The 16,454-nt window shown below is 43.5% G+C and overlaps 1 protein-coding gene across 3 annotated transcripts in view; it reads left to right on the forward strand.

Annotated features, from left to right (window-relative positions):
* The first annotated feature begins 206 nt into the window (after positions 1–206).
* pvrl2l (PVR cell adhesion molecule related 2 like) overlaps positions 207–16,454 on the forward strand; it is a 317,663-nt gene continuing 301,415 nt past the window's right edge. For 2 of the 3 annotated variants that reach the window (XR_008414428.1, XM_053863778.1), the window contains exon 1: positions 207–479. Coding sequence is in view for 2 of the 3 variants with exons in the window: in XM_053863778.1 (XP_053719753.1) it covers positions 422–479 (58 nt within the window). In the remaining variant the exon portion in view is untranslated. The remainder of the gene's footprint in view (positions 480–16,454) is intronic. The other variant, XM_053863777.1, reaches the window with a different exon arrangement.

The following is a 16,454-nucleotide window of genomic DNA, read 5'->3' on the forward strand; positions in this document are numbered from 1 at the left end:
GATTCAAGCATGTACATTCCCAATTTAAAATAAAACTACCCGGACCAACCATCAGTTTTTTTTTTTTTAATCGTATTGTCGAATGCTTTCACAATTGAAAAGTGTTCGGCGTGTGTTGTGCGAGTGTGAGTTCACTATTTCGGCTCAGTCCTCTTGGTGACGCTCTGCTGACATCACTGATATCCACTCACACTCGCGCTCGGGCTCACTCTCTCGCACTCGGAGCTCCGCGTCTCCACTCGCACGTCCCTCCCCGCTCGCGGTGTCCAGCTGCCGGCTCTACCTGCTCCGCGGTCAGCCCTCTCGGGGAGCGGCGTCTCTCCTCTTCGCTCGGACTCTTAACTTGGCGGGCTGAAGTTGCTCGATAAAGGAATACCCCCGAGCCCGCTTGTGGATATTTTCGCCCCGCTTCTTTGGAAGAATGGCAGTGCCGGGGAGAGGCTGGATGTTGGTGGCGGGCTTCATCCTCTCACTTCAAGGTAAGCGACTCCCGCTGCGCGGAGCCGAGCTCCCGCTGCTGCGCTGGGAAACTTTACAGTACACAGCGCGGACTTTCTTCTTTCGGTCGGTGCTCTTTAGCTTCCGCTTCTGTTCGTCGTAAGTCTGAGCCGTTTCAGGCGGCAGGTGACGGCGGAGGAGCCTAATCCTCCCTGAGCCTCCGCGCTGACCTGGAATCTGTGTTTACCTGCTGGGAAGTGGCGCGAGGCGGGCTGGAGCGGCAGGGTCGGAGCGGGGCAGCTCGTGAGGAGGAGCGGCGGTGCTTCACACTCCTCAGGTGGTCCTCCTGTGGCCGGGGCTGGCTGGAGCTGACCTGCCATCGCGTCACTGGAGCGGGAGAAATGCCTTCACCTTCTGCTGCTGCGGCGGCGTGTTGAACACGCGCTCAGTGTTGAGGTGACACACGGATGTCGCCTGCCTCCCAAATACTATCGACATTCTCCACACTCGTGAGATGACGAGGCTTTCCTCTAAGCACTCCGGTTTGTTCCCACAGCCTACACGGGTGCATTCATGACTCTGAACTGTCCGTCAGCGTGTGGTCGTCTGAGAAGAAACGAATGTATCAACATTAATAATATTAATTTTGGTGAGGGTTTTTACTTACTTACTTTTAGAGCTATTTTCTGAAACAAATCCAGCTTTAATGTTTTCACTAAAATCTATTTTTATATCTTTATAGTCAAAGAAAAATGTTGATGAAATAACCAACATGTAAATTTTCATTTTAAAATATATATAAAAAAGTTTTTAATCTGTCGGTCAATTCAATTCAAGCGCATGTGGTGCGGTGGCATTAAGAGCTCAAGTAGCCTTGAAAAGTGTCAAGATGTTAACTATAATTGTGAAGCTTCTTCGTTTTGTTTGTGGTTATCTTTGTTGAGACGCGTCGCCCTGCTGAGTGCAGGTCTCACAGCACTTACTCTCTTGCACCACTACGTTGGATTTAGTTGAACTTTGACTGACACCTGGACAGTAGCGGTGGCTGCCCCTGTAAATCACAATCAGAAAAACTTTATTAATCCCAAGGGAAATCATGTTCGTAAACATGCTCTGTACTCAACATATTATAAAGGGCAAAAACAATGTTAAAAAGCTTAGACACCATGTCAACAATGTGCAAGAAAATGCAGTTCAAGAAGAATCCTTCATCGTGATTTTTTCCAGAGATGAATTGTACGTTTTTATTGCCCCAGGGAGAAAGGAAAAAAAGAAAACAAGGTACTACAGCAACTGGGTTAAAAAGGTTTGATGGAACAGTGAACAGGCTCAGTAATGGAATGAGAACGTGGTGAAATGTTTTTTGAAAAAAATGTTTTAGAAAGTAACCTTGAGAACATGTGTTCATATGGTCACAGACAGCGTTCTGTCAGTTTTATTTTGGGGTTCATAACTTCAATTACTGCTGTGCTTTGCTAGTCAGTGTACAGCACTTTGAACATTTGTCTCACATGAAAAATGCTTGGAAATCCCATATAATAGAGATCAATAATAAAATACTTGAGTGATGTCATTTCAGACTCTAAAGTATTCTCATTTTGTGTTCAGTTTGTGTGTGAGTTTCACATGAAAAACATCAGAATCATTCGTCATGAACGCATTATGGCCACCGTCAAATGCTGACTACCAGTTGACCATCCATTATTGTTTATCTTTTGTTGTTTATGACGTGCTGACGTGTGGTGTGCTAGCTGCCCTTTAGCATGTTTAGGTGCTGTTTAGAACCTTAGAGACATCTCAAATGAAAAGGAGTTTTGGTGAGAGTCATTTTGATGCATTCAGGATTTGATCTAAAGTGTTGAGGTGAAAGTGAAACTACAACTGTCGTGTTTGCGTTCTGTTGGGAACAAAGTTGAAATCTGTTATCTATTTACAGCTATCCACTGTAACATGAGGCGTGTAGTGGCCAAGCAGCGACGTGCGTGTCATCGCAGAGTGACTTGGGTGAATCAGCTGCTGGGTCATGTTACCGGTGTTGATCATTAACCCTAGATGCAAGAAAATCACAGAGTGGCACTGTGATAGAGAGCAGACTGGATCAGACTCTCTGAATAACTGAAGATTCTTTGCGGACCCTGTTGAGTTTCTGAACATTTATGAAGTGATGGGAACGATGTTCACTCCGTCCGCATCATAGTTCTGCTGCTACAGACGACGATTCCTTGTAAAATGTTTTTGTTTATTATGTTGTTGATCCTGGAGACCCACTTCAATTTGCTGGATTTAAAGTGTAGTACATTTTCTCAGTTTAATCTGGCTGTTATTTAAGGTGTTCATAAAAGAAAATGAACTTTCCCATTTTCACAATCTTCACCAGGCATCTTGCCTTTGAGCCAGGCATGTCAAACACAAAGCACACATTCAGCCTTTGAAATAATTCCCCTAATCTTCCCGACAAGTCCCATCATCTACTGCAACAGTGGAAGCATTAATGATGGTTCAGGAAAGCAAATAAATCTTTATTTGTATTTTCCCGCCTCTTTTCCGTTTCATACTAGCGCAGGGCGATAAAGCAAAAAAGGAATCATGACAACTTTTATTTCTTTATTCATTTTCATTTTGTTCAATCTATACCCCCCAAAAAGTTTTTTTTAAACAGTGGCGGAGCAGCAGCAGCAGCAACCCCCCTCTCCAGAACCCACCCAAAAAAACACCCCACAAAAAAAGCAGAATGGAACACAGCCAATAAAGACGAGACAGAGAAACCATTAAGAAAAGGGGGACATTTTGACTGTTACTGAATTGGTGACAATACAAACACGAGTTTTTAATCATGACAGGTAAATCTCTCTCCAATCGGCAGCTGTCCATCTCTTCATATGTCCGGCTGGATTGTGCGACTTGAGTTCCGCGAGCAACAGAGTTCAGTCATTGTGACGTTTCTTTCTGGATTTTTTAGCGGAAAACACAAAATGCCATCACATTCAAGTCCACCTCTACAATGTGCTATGTGTCATCAGTTTGTTTCGATGATTCCACTGGGATCACGTTGAATTGAGCTAATTTTTCTGATGGTGTGGTGGCTCTCATTTAAGCAGTGGCGGTGCGCCATGCTAGTTAACATGGCGGAAACCACGAGGATTGTTTTCAAAAATACCAGGTTTTGGAGGACCCGAATTTTGAAATATCATAGCAGTCTGACAACAGCAAGCGGATGCATTTTAAAAATGATTTAAAAGCTGTGTCTAACAAAGAGCTAGCATACAATCAAAACGAAAAAAACAATAAAAGTAGCAGTCTGACAGAGAAACAAAGAAGCAGGATGGGAGTTTTGACATTCATTGAATTGGTGACAATAAAACTGTTTATTTTAATCATGATCATTATTCTGAATACATCGCAGCTCTCATTTAATGCGCTACATTGTTTACATGTTGCGGAAACCCTAAAAAAAATCTCCACTTAACTGAAATGTTGAAAAATCTCTTTAACAACAAAGGAATTTAAACAAACTAAATATGCCAACATCGGAACAATCTCCACTCAGCTCAATTCATAGGAACTGATGTTTCGGAACGGTTAGCTTGGCAGCTAATGCTACAAACAGACCACAGATCTTCAGATACTGTCTAATAAATTTGTTGAATCAATGCGCTTATATTCATAAATCCCATGGGAGATGGTTCTTACGACAAGAGACACACTCGCACACACTCTATTTTTGCCCGCACACTCTCTCCTCTGTCAGATTCATAACGTGGCGACCTCTGGTGGTCAGGGAGGTGTATCTAGGTCAGCCACAAATGTTCCACCATCATTAATTGTGATCAAGTAATCGCCCAGCTCCACTTCGTACTCTTTAGTACCTAATTCTCTTCGCCGACACTCAGTAAAAAAAGACGTCTGCTGTGTTGCCAAAGAAACACTCAGACGATGGGTGAGAAATCAAAATCCGAGGGAGCTGTTGACATTTCTCTGTTATGAATCAAATTTGCTCATTATGCCACGAGATGAAACGGTTGCCGGTAAATCAGGCCGCTCTAACTTTACGTCGCTGTCAGGCGGCGCAATTACAAGTCGTATTTTGTGCGAATAAAAAGTTATGACCTCAAGAGAAATAAAATAAAGCCGTGATCAAACTGTTGGAGATTTACAGAATTGTGTCGCTGCTGCGCCAGCCATCGTAAAAAAAAACCAAAACCTAACATTCTTCGAGGGCTATTGATTCTGGTTTCGGTTTTTAAATAAAAGCCCTTATATTCACATCAGTATTTATGTCAGTTGTATTTTAAACCTCACAAGTTGCAATTTCTGATGTGGCATCCAGTTTGGAATGGAGGAAGCATTTTGAGTCCTGTGTTGGCCTTGAAAGAAATTAATTTTGTATAGTTGATTTTCATACTTCATCGTGCCACTTCATCTACTTAAGTGTCAGAGCAGGATAAAGTCAGTTGTAATGAGGAGTGTTAAGGTGCCCAGAAGCACATCAAAATGTCAGCCAGCTGCAGCTGAAATATACTGTGTGGAGTCAGTTTGAAAACACATTCCCTCTTTTAAAACGTGAACCGTTAAAGATGAAAATAACAGCGATGAGGCAGAATTCTTGTAAAGCTTTTTTGCCGCAAGATGAAAACAACTGGAATTTATTGGCTAACACTTTCGCTCTGGGATCAGAGCAGGATCCCTGATCCGTCTTCCGCAGTAGAAATCTGTCATCCGGTTGTTTTCACCTGTGAATTACAAACATCATCTGTCACTTCTGTCCCCAAGTTGTCGGTGGAAACAAGCAGTAGACGAGTCATGGATCAGGAAGAAGCTTTGTCTTGTCTATTGACTCAGTTCTGATACGAGTCTCATTGCTCAAATCGAAAAGCAGGGCGAGTTTTTTTCGGGCCAGGAGATCTTGAGAGGCTTATTTTGCTGCTGCAGTAACTGGGTTTCTGCATAAGGAAAGACCTTGGTTCCAATGCTCTTTAACCCTTCGTTTTATATCTCAACACAGTCATCTGAGATTTGAATTTACTTCCTGTTCAAGTGGCAACTTCCTGTTTGGGTGACAGCACCCTGTGAGTCAGTCAAATAAAATTGCTTTTTTTTGTGAATAATATTAACTTCAGTGGAGCATAAATGTCTTTTATCAGGGCTGATTTTTTGGAACATAATAAATGATGAGGAGCTGTCACTATATTTCAACTAGAAAACAGAAAACCATTTTTTTTCAATGATGTTTTTCATGTGAGAATGAAATGTAAATTAGCAGAGCACATTCTCAGCCCGCACTAGCAATGTCCGTTCCCAGCAATCCCACAATCCATTGCCCATGTGTAGCTTCTCAGTGGTAACTGGGCACATGGAACTCATCACAAATAACAGTTGCTAAAAAGGCTCCCATTGCATTGAGCCAACCTTTCCAAATGAGGATGTAAACAGATACACCTGTTCTTCCATTTGTAGGGTTTCTGCCTGGACTTTTTGAACAGAAAAACGGGTGGAGGTTTTGGGGCGCGTGTCCTGGTGGGAAACCATAACATTGCTCTTTCACATTCCAGTCAACATGCGGAAGCAGAATAGGTCCTGCTAACTGTACTCTTGAAAAGGTATTGAACTTTACGGAAATAACTGAAATAGCAGGTGGACAGATAACTGTCTTTTATATACAATAATCTTCATTATTGTTTTAAGGTTTTTCTAGAAAGGAAGCTGCTGTTGCTGCCTCTGTGAAACCATGCTAACAGAGCCACCTTACAATGAGTCAATATTAAAGATATTTTTCATCTTTCATGTTGGATGTACAGCCAGGTAGTCGAGCCATTTGGGGAAGTACTTTAAAATATATTTTTGGTCCCAGCGGGAGAAGAGCCTCCTTCCGCATGATCGTAGTTAACACTCGCTCGCAGGCTCACAGTTGTAATTGAAATGAAGCTTCATGACCTTTTTCTCATTTTCCGGCATCAAAGTGGTCCATTACTGACTCCACAAAGAAAAAAACGCAGACAATTGAATTCGCCATTTTGCTGCCGATAATTAAATCACTTCAGGAGCCGGCGCCTCCCAGAGGCTCCCCTCCGCAGGTCCAACCTCAAGCCCAAATGTCAACGGTGACGAGTCCCCTCCGCGGTGAGGCGGCGAGCTGATTAGCTTATCAGCCGCGGAGCAGGCAGCCGATGATTATCACCCTCTGGAGCCGCGGCGCCGCCTGATTATCGAGAGCTTTCATTAATGACTCATCCCTCTGTTTGTGCGTCGAATATTTGCCCCATTCCGCGTTTGCCTCTTTTCCTCCTCTGCACTGTTTTTATTATTTGATATAATTTCATGTAATTATAATCACCGATCAAATAACACAACCTTTAAAGAGCATTTTGAATTAGCCGTTAACAAGCTAGCACCCCATTAGCATACTTTTTGATGCAATCCAATGAAATAAATCTGGGTTGCTGAATAAACCAACAATTATGTCCCACTCCGACAGCATCACGACCATGTAATTATTCAGCTGAGTCATGGGTGCGACACGTTTCTACAAGGAGTTTCTACGTGTTTTTCTCTGATGAGATCGAAAAACTCACCGCAGCGTTTGTTTAAATCATTTTAAAGCACAACTTTCTAAACAGAAAGGAACACACTCCCATCCTAATTTATGGAGTCAGGGTTGAGACGGTCGCCGCAGACCGCTCCAGTCGTGGTGAAGAAAGCCGTGCAGCCGCTGCCTATCCTCAGGAGGAACCATCTACATGAAAAGAAGCTGACTTACTGCTCCTTTTGTTTAGAGTGTGATGACCTACTGTCTGGGTGTGTGGTCCGCTGGAGAGGAGGAGGGTGCAAAGGGCTCAAACAGGGCTGCCCACGCTAGAGCCTGTGTCCGCATTCTGCTGCCTTAGAAAGGCCAAGGCCGTCACTGGGAACCTGCCGCACCGTGCCCAACCCCAGCTCAACCTGCTGCTCTCTGGAAAACGCTTTGGGTCAACAATGTACTCAGACTGGCAAACTGCTTCTGCCCCTGGGCCACAAGGGCTGCAGACAACCGTAAACTGCCTCACGTCCATCCACTCACAGGCTGTCTCACTTTACCATTGACTATCTGTATTGATATATTTTCATATTTACTTCTGATGTGAAAGAAGAACTAATTTGAGGAAGTAGCGTCAACTTTTTTTAAATTTATATATTTTTTATTTTATTTTAATTACCTTTTTTTTCGCTCCCAGTGTTTCACTGCCGGCATGAGATTACATAAGATATTCATGTCCAGACATAAGGGCTTTTTACTGGTTTATTAAAATTGATAACACAGCAAAAATAAGGACTACACACATTCATGTGACTGTGGTGAGAAATTAGACCAGGAGTCTGATCATGCGCATCTTGATGTGGACGTGACAATGCAGTACCTCAGATGATATTTGTACAGACATTATTTCAAGGGGGAAAAAACAACTTGTATAAAAAGCTAACGATGTTCATTCCAAAGTAGTTCCACATTGGCTGTTAGCTGTGACGCTACATTGGTTCAGCGCTGGGCTTTATTGTGTTCCATGAGTATTTGTTTTTTGTGTGGCATGTCTGAGAAACGACACAGCTTGTGTTGTTGCTGTCTGCTTGTCTCTTCAGACTCAACCACCGTAGGTAATGTTGGCACATACGAGGTCTCATTGTCTATGACGAAGATCAGAGGAAAAAATAAGTATTTATTAAATATTGATATGACGTACTTGATATATCGATTCACTATTGTATTGTGAGTATTGTGATATTGGAGTGTATCCACAAGTTTTTGCACTCCTAGTTGTGGTTGCTGGTTAGGTCCCAGCCTGCCTCAAGTGGCCGGCAGAAGTTGGTTCTAAAATTGGCATCAACTTGTTCAGTGCTACTATGTGAAGGGAAAAGAATAGCTAGAAGAAGAGGCATATAGATGAGGGGCGGTGGAACAGCGTCTGTGGTGACCTCCGTCTGTTTCTTCTCTTTTATGGTGTTCTATGTCATGTTTTGTGGTCCTCATTCATCCTGCAATAAGATTCCCTAAAAGGCTGTTTTCGCGCCACCCCTGAACTCTTCCGTTAAACCCCTGATATCTGCTTCTGTGTAGCATTGTCCCGCACGCAGGCCAACGCCACTCATAATTAAAAATCAAACAAATGCTGGTTCCAGGTGACCCAGAGGTTGAGGCTTCCGTAGAGAATCTTCTCTGATTTGAAAAGATCGAGCAAAGATCACGTCTCCTTTGTGACTGATGGCAGGAAAACTAAATGTCATTTGGCTGTCTGGGGAGAGGAGCGTCTGTCACTGTCGCTTTGAGTCTGTCGGGGTTTCATCACCCAAATTGAAATGTCAATGAATGCGTTTAGCAGCGGGAGTTTGTTTGTCTGGAGTTTAATCGGATGCACACGCTTCACAAACTGTCTGTTTATAAACCTCAAGTCACCTCTTAAAGCAGCGCTTTAGCGAATAATTATTTGGTTGCTCTTAAGCACCCTTTAAGTCAAGAACAAGCACTTCATTTTGATACATCTCTTCTCAGACTCCGTCGTGGTTTGAGAATCCAGAACAAAAGTGTCCTTTTAAAAAGCGACTGGATCTTCGTGTCTCCAAGTCATTGTCCACTACGATCAGTCCACTACGGTCAACAGAAACGTGTTCCGTCTTCAGACCTATATATTACTCAACTTGCCAACATGTTATTTTATGAAACTGTTCCCAGGTTTTGCATCATTTCAAGCATTAGTTGCCTGTATTTCTTTATGCTGCCTGCAGGTTATGTTATTGATCTGGGATTAAAAACTTTCCCACAAACCTCATAAGTAACAACTGATGTCATGTTGCGGCAGATTGCATAAGAAAGTGGAATAAAGTTGTTCTTTCCCTCAGTATGCAGAAACTATGCGTGAAAACCTCTGAAATTCATCCGCTTGCATCCAGTACTGAACCTCCTCTCAGATTCTGGGACTGGTTGTCATGTTGGCAGTATTTCTGGATGTTGTCTTCTCTTTTTGGGGCACGGACTCTGCGCTCTCAAAAGGCATCACAAGGCATTACTTCATGCGCGTAGGTCGTTTGTAAATGTTAGGGTCACTTTTTGCTCTGGGCATTAAAGCTTTCTTGGCTCATTGCTTCACTTGTTCAACAAACAAACTCTTGCCTTGCATCCGCAAGGCCGTTGGTACCCAGGAGGTTTTTAGGGAGACACAGTTAGGGTCGCTTCAGGTTGCATCACTGCTGATGGTTACTTTTGTCGGCCTTTTGTTTTCATTCAGCTGAAGCTTGAGGACTATTCTCTCAATGTTTGGCCTTTATTTAAAGGCCTGGTTGAGGTGGTTCGCAAAGGTTCTTATGGGGTGATCCATAAGAGGGGTCATGCCCGCCTGGAAGACAAGCGTCTAAGTGTCATAGTCTTCGCTTTGTATTGGTGGCAGGGTTGCAGCCAGGATTTTTTAAAAACTAAACTTTAAAAAAGAAAAGCTTAAACATTTGAGAAGGACATCTGTCTCCAACCCAAGCCGTCCTCTGGAATTGTGCGACTGGAGTTTCTCGAGCAACAGACTTCAGTTAGTGTGATGTTTCTTTCGGTGCTTTTTCCGTGAATAACGCGAAAACCATCACGTTCATGTCCACCTCCAGAATGCGTTACCCATTTGTTTCCACTTCTTAATACGTTTGATCATGTGGGATATCATCTTTAAAAGAGATGATTTTTCAGATGAGCAATATTTATATTGCAGTTTGCATTGTAGTTTATATACAGTGCAAACCCTGGGTGGCACATTGTGTCTCATTGGAGTCACTTTTGAATGTCTGCTGTGGACGAGTGACTTGGGAATGTGCCCCAGCTTTGGGGGAGTTTTCTTTTTGCGTTTGAGTTTGACTTGCAATGACTACCTCGTCGTCAGTTGAGGAGTGAACTTTTGCGTTTTTCGCCTCTGGTTCTTTTTTGTTTTTTTATTTTTTTTTAAGCGCGGTAAATGCATATGGTACATTTGCGTTCACAAACCCAAAGAATTGAGCCATTCTCTTCCCGTGAGTGGCGTTTAAATGATTGTGTCAGCATCTATTAGATTGTTAACGTCAGCCTTAGTTCCAGTAAGTCTGCCTTGCCAGGACAGAGGGAAGCGGGTCGGGAATTCATCAAGTGCCGTGCCAGGAGTCGGTGAGCAGCGTTTGCACCCGGTCAGCGTGCTATTTCATTGTAATGCTTCGAAAATTAATCCGCAAAAATCAATTTCAGGATTCATTTCATTGTGTTCCTTTGGTTCTCCCTCACAAACGTTGACTAAGTCGTTTCATTTGGCCTCCTTTTGAGGCTCTGCATCGTCGAGAGGTGCTGCAGCCAGACTTCTGCTCTCAGGATAAGTCTCCTTCGCTCTCTTGCACACTCGTTCTCTTTCAGCCACCCTGGCTGCTGCTGTGGCAAGTCTGAGTGAGGAGGGGGGAGCACGGGGGCTTTAGTTGGAATGGCTTTCTGTGGAATTAAAAACAGTGCCAGCACTCCGCCGCCCCGACTCCCCTCTCCTCTACAAAGCCCCCCACACTTCTTTATGCTTTAATTGTACATCAAGAGTGGGCAGATTCAAAAGCGAGAGTTTGGAGCTCCCACACTCGCTGGTTTTGTCCTTGGTTTAACTGCAGTGAGCGACATCCATCCATGTTTCTGCATGAGGAAACAGCTTACTCTGTCTGAGTGACCAGTCGATCTGTGATGTCTGACTGTTCTCATTCCGTCCAGCGTAAGAGCTGCACTGTATTTCAGCTCATTTTGAGCAGATAAAACAAGAACCAATGCAAATTCAAATACGGGTGCAGGGGGTTGTCCGTTTGACTTCCCACATCATAAACATTTGAAAGGCCACCGTTCTTCTACCTCAGAATTCACACAGCGACACCTCTGATCAACTGAGTTTGTAGTGAAATCATGCTATTTAAACGTATTCAAGGTTCCATTGATTCAACATTGTGCTAACAAGTCTCCCACTTAACGTGCTGTTGAACGTAGTCGTGTGGAGAAAAGGTCACTGCTAAAGGTGGAAGTCACTGGAGCTGTAGAATTGTTGTTAATGGCCACGCATTCATGGGCAATTAAATATTATTCATATTATTGTCCACAGCTCTGTTCATGTCTCTGCAGGCATTTTACCAGCGACAACAAGGGGGGGCGTGGTGGTGGGCGGCGTGCTACGTGTGTGTGTTCTGTATCATGAATATTATGAAATATCTCAGGGCGGAATCCTGCTGCTCTTTATTATTTACTTAGTTTTGCTCTTGTATTGCGATTGATCTGTTGGAGACTGATACACTGTTGGGGCTGCAGTTAGTTTATAGGTGAGTGAAGTGTTCCTGTCCACTTAACCTATTGCTTCGTGTGTGATTCCACCCTCTGATCCTGAGTCATTCAGGGCTTGATTGAGGGACTGGCTGTCACAGCTGCTTTACTTTTTAATGCCTCAATATTCAAACTCCACCATCTCCACTTTCCTTATCTGGTATTCTATTTTTTATAAATGAATTCTGGCCGCAGGGTCACGGGTTTGACTCTATCTTGAGGCAACTCTGGGTCTGCAATCTGCGCGGTGTTTATGAGTTCTCCCAGTGGCTTTCCTGTGGGAGCTCTGGTTTCCTCCCTCAGCCCGCCGGAGCGTGAATGGTTGTGTTGGACTGGTGAACTGTCCAGGGTGTCTTTTTCTTCCATTAAATGGAGTGAGTGGAGCAAAGGGACGTTGAAAAAAATGCGGTGTGGCAGGAAAGCCCTTTGGCGTAATGGTGTGTGCTTCACCTCAACACTGGGGATTGTGGGTAACTCTGGGTTAGAGACTGGTCTGTGAGGGAACCATTCTAATTTTTTTTCATGTTTTCCCTTCTTTTTTCATGGCATTTTTTAAAAAAACATTGTAGTCTTTTTCAGTGTAGTTTTCTCTCATTTTATTTCTAATTTTCATGGTCCAAATAGTATTTTTATTCTTTATGATTTCCTTTTTCCTTCCTTCATCACTTTTTCCTATGTATTATTTCTTTGTCTTATACCAAGAAAACACGTATTTTACCAAAAATGCTGCATGTTTTACTGGTGAAGTGACTCATGGATGTCTAACGGAATCACAGATGTCTTTGTCTGGCAGGTTTGTCTTTTCAGACAGTGCATCACAGTCACATGACTGGAAACTAAATCCTCCCCGATGGACTTTTCTTCCCCTGCAACATTTAGTGGCTCTTACTCCTACCCATTACCCTGACTTGTTTGTCTTCCAGAACTCTCTGTCACTTGTGTTCTGCGTTAGACTTGAGTCCAAGTCATCAACAATTAGAGCAGAAAGAGCAGAAACAGATTGGTGAAGCAGCCGCTGCTAAATAGCTGAACATCTGTCCAGCTGGTCAGTGCTGCGAGTGCCGGATGTTTACACACAAACTCAGAGGCAACCCGTGTCGTGTCGATTGGGAAGATTCAAGCCGGAGAAATTTTAAAACGGCGAGTTATTCTGCAGACATGGACGACAGCGTGCCGACACACAATTGTACGGTGCGTTAACAGCAGCGCTCAAGGACACAGACTCATCTTGTTTTCCGACATCACTGTCATCTTGTTTCCGTTAAATATGTGTTCTCACTTCCACTGTTTCCAGCTCACTGACCCCCTGAGGAAACGTCTGGTGAGTGACCTCAGCTGAGGTCAGGGATCATTACCACATGGAGCACTGATGGTCCAAACTCGAGTTCTAACTTTTATGTGCTTCAACATTAGTGATGGATTCTGTTATTCGGTTGAACCGTTGAATTCCAAATAGGTGGGATGGAATAACACGCATGGATGACATTCACTTTGAGTGTATGTAGCTGACGTGGATCTTCGAGAGTTGCTGAACCATTTTTGACCTGGTGTAACGTTCCTTATCTAGACATGGCGTGTCAAACTGTCATTGCATCATCGTCACATGACAGGCGAGAGCCAAGGCTGACTTTCACTTCTGCTTCAACCGTCTTGTCTGAATCAGACAGCCTTTTCACAGTCTCGGTGGAACCCTTTTGAACCAGCCGTGTCGATCCAGCGCGTAATAGAATGACACGACATCACGATATCTAAAAGTACTGTTTTCTTATTTAAACCACCTGAAGTCCCATAATAAACTACGGCTGAAGAAGTTCTTATAAAGGCATGTTTGCTTCCGAACATGCCTTGGTGACACTGCTTGTTGACTTACCCTGCATTCAAATGGTGTTAAAAGGGGTGGGGCTAAAATTATTCGAGAGTCATCGTGGCCTGAAGAGGCACGAGAAGCCCTTTATCTACTGTTGAAGTCTGCACAGTAAAAGCGAAAAGATTTGGCCGCCGCTCTCTTTTGGTCCATCCGATCCTTCAGAGTAGCTATTAGGTTGGTGAGTTGTGAATTCATGCAGCTGTCACAGTCAATTTCTCTTTCTTTTTCACTTGGTCTTGTCAATGAATTTTCCCTCTCTGCACACGTCAGCGTAAAGTCTGGGCTCTGATTGGTTAAGGGGCTGTGACCCCAACATTGAACACAACAATTGTTTCCTGAAATGTTGTTCAAAGTGAAATAGGCCTGAAAACAAAATCCTAGATTTCAATTTTAATTTTCTGACTAAGCACAGTGACCCACGCAAGTTGGCAGCTCTCTGTTTAGCGATTCAGACATGGTAAAAACTGCATTGTTCATATTGCTCTCAGGAACCAACATGCTAATGTTCAGTTTTCACTGTGGGTTCTCTGGCGGGAGGGTGCCGTAAATACCATCGTAAGAGGGCAAAATCCCCATTTCAATGAAAAATGTATTCATTTCCCAGCCCGTATGTCAGGGACCTGAAAGGCCCGGATGTGTAATTTATTTTTTTTTGGCTCAACTGCTCTGCACTCGGTTTCGAACGGAAAGTATTCCGCTCTTTTAGTTTGATGTTATCAAAGCAATTGAACCTCACCAACACACTGTTGACCCCATTCACATCGCTAGCGTGTAGTGCGGGTGACTTAACCTTTGTTACCTCTGTGCTGCCGCCACTTAATCTATTAATGGTGCATGCCTTTTCCAATGACTGAATTTCTAATGTTACATTAGAAGTATTCAACGCGCCCAAGCAGTTGTCTCTCAGTTTAAAAAAAATGCTCCCAGACGAATAAAAACTGACGCAAACACTTTATTCTGGATTAGCTTCAACGTAACTGATGACTCTGGCTGCATTATGTTGATGAAATCCATTTTAGCCTCGATTTGTCTCACTGAGGCATTTTAGGAGGCGATTCCTACTGAGCCGGGGAGAGCTCTTACTTTCTCGCCTGGAATTTGTACCAAGATCCAAAAGCTCTATTAACTGCGGATCGGTAAAGTAGTAAATGACTTGTGCCGCTGAGTCCCTTGACCCATCCACCTTCTCTCCGCCGAGTCTATTTGCAGGCTTTTGGAAATGTGAGGATGATTTCTTAATCCCCCGCAGATGCATTTTGAGGATTGAGCTGAAATGTTTTGGCTGTTTTCCTACACATGAACTTCATGACGGGTGGCAGACCAGCCGCCCAGTCCTCAGCCTGGATGAGCAGGAGGAGATAAAGAGCCGCTTGTGAGAGATATGTGGCCTTTCATGCGAGTTCTTTCATCCTCCCGGCGTCACTCATTGGCTGTCTGGGCAGTTTTCATCAAGACTCACATTGGTGTGAAAATGTGACCACGCTGCAATGTAGCCTAGCATATCGCATTGTTTGTAGCCTAGAAAACTGCCGACAGGCAATGTTGCAAAATCATTCTTTTGTCACCAAACTATTCTTGCAGCTAACCATTTTCCTTTTTTTTTGTAGCCAACGGGTCGGTTGAATATCCAAGGAAGCGGGGAGTTCACAGATTGTCATTTACTCTGAAGGCAATGCGCCGATGTGACGTGAACATAATTGGCTTTATATATAACAGCTGCTTCTCACACCTTTTGGACTTGTGAAAAAGTCGTGTCGCTGTCAGCCGTCCGAAATCGCTGTTACCACAGCTTGCCTCGCATCGAGACAAAGTCTTCATTTTAAGATGAAGTGAAATGTTGGTGTTGCTTTCACCCAAGAGTGACTCCCATTCTGAAACCGTTATATCATAAATGTATTCTGAAAATAGATGACCAAGACTTTCTTCTGCCGTGTAGATGACATACCGAAACAAATCTGTTCCACAGTTTGCAGGTATTTACCGGGTAAAGTAGAGGAGAGGAGAAAACGTGTCTTACAAACATGTCCGCTGTGTGGGATTTCTTCACTCAAGGGTTGTGTGTTGTTAATGGTATATGTATGGCAATTGGAACCCAAAGTACCTGTAAGTTAAGGGTTCACCTGGAGCCGAGGTGTTGCTGCCATCTCTACAGGGGAGTGAGATTGTTGAGCAAGGATCTAAATGAACATCAATACTTCTGGTTTTCTGACTTCAGTTTCCATCACCCGATGTTGGAATCTGAGTCGGAAGGTGGGAGAATTCTCACCACCCAGATTTCACAATCCAAGATGGCTGCCCGGAGTGTCAGCAGCAAGGAGACCTCCAGTAATATTTGCCTTCTAGCATTTTTTTCTTTCTCTAAATCAGTTGAATACATATTATTGTTTGACACATATGGAAAAGTTTGTTTCATGTAATTTTAAATGTTTGCTGTACATGTGAACTACAATGCTAACAGCAGTTATCGCTAGCCTAGTCGATGCCAGCGACACATTTCATGGAGTGTCTTCCTTTGGTCACTGGAACGCTGTGAACTGTGACGTAATTTCCAGATCTGACTTGCCACTTCCGAGGGAAATGGGACGCAACATTATACTGACCTCAAGATGCTGTTCCTTTACACAATGAGAAATAATTACAAAAATAACATAGCAGAGTTCTGCTATTGGATCGGAATAATATTGACTTTGGCAGATACCCAAAATCAGCTAAAGGGATTGTATCGTAAGTGAAAATAATATGGATTGGTGCATCCTTGTTCATGGGGCGACTTTTTACTGTACTGAAGATGAAGTGTGTTTTGGACTGTGAAGAGAGGAACATGTGTTTGCTGACGGT

The sequence above is a fragment of the Synchiropus splendidus genome, chromosome 4 (genome assembly GCF_027744825.2).
Source record: "Synchiropus splendidus isolate RoL2022-P1 chromosome 4, RoL_Sspl_1.0, whole genome shotgun sequence".
Lineage (NCBI taxonomy): Eukaryota > Metazoa > Chordata > Actinopteri > Syngnathiformes > Callionymidae > Synchiropus > Synchiropus splendidus.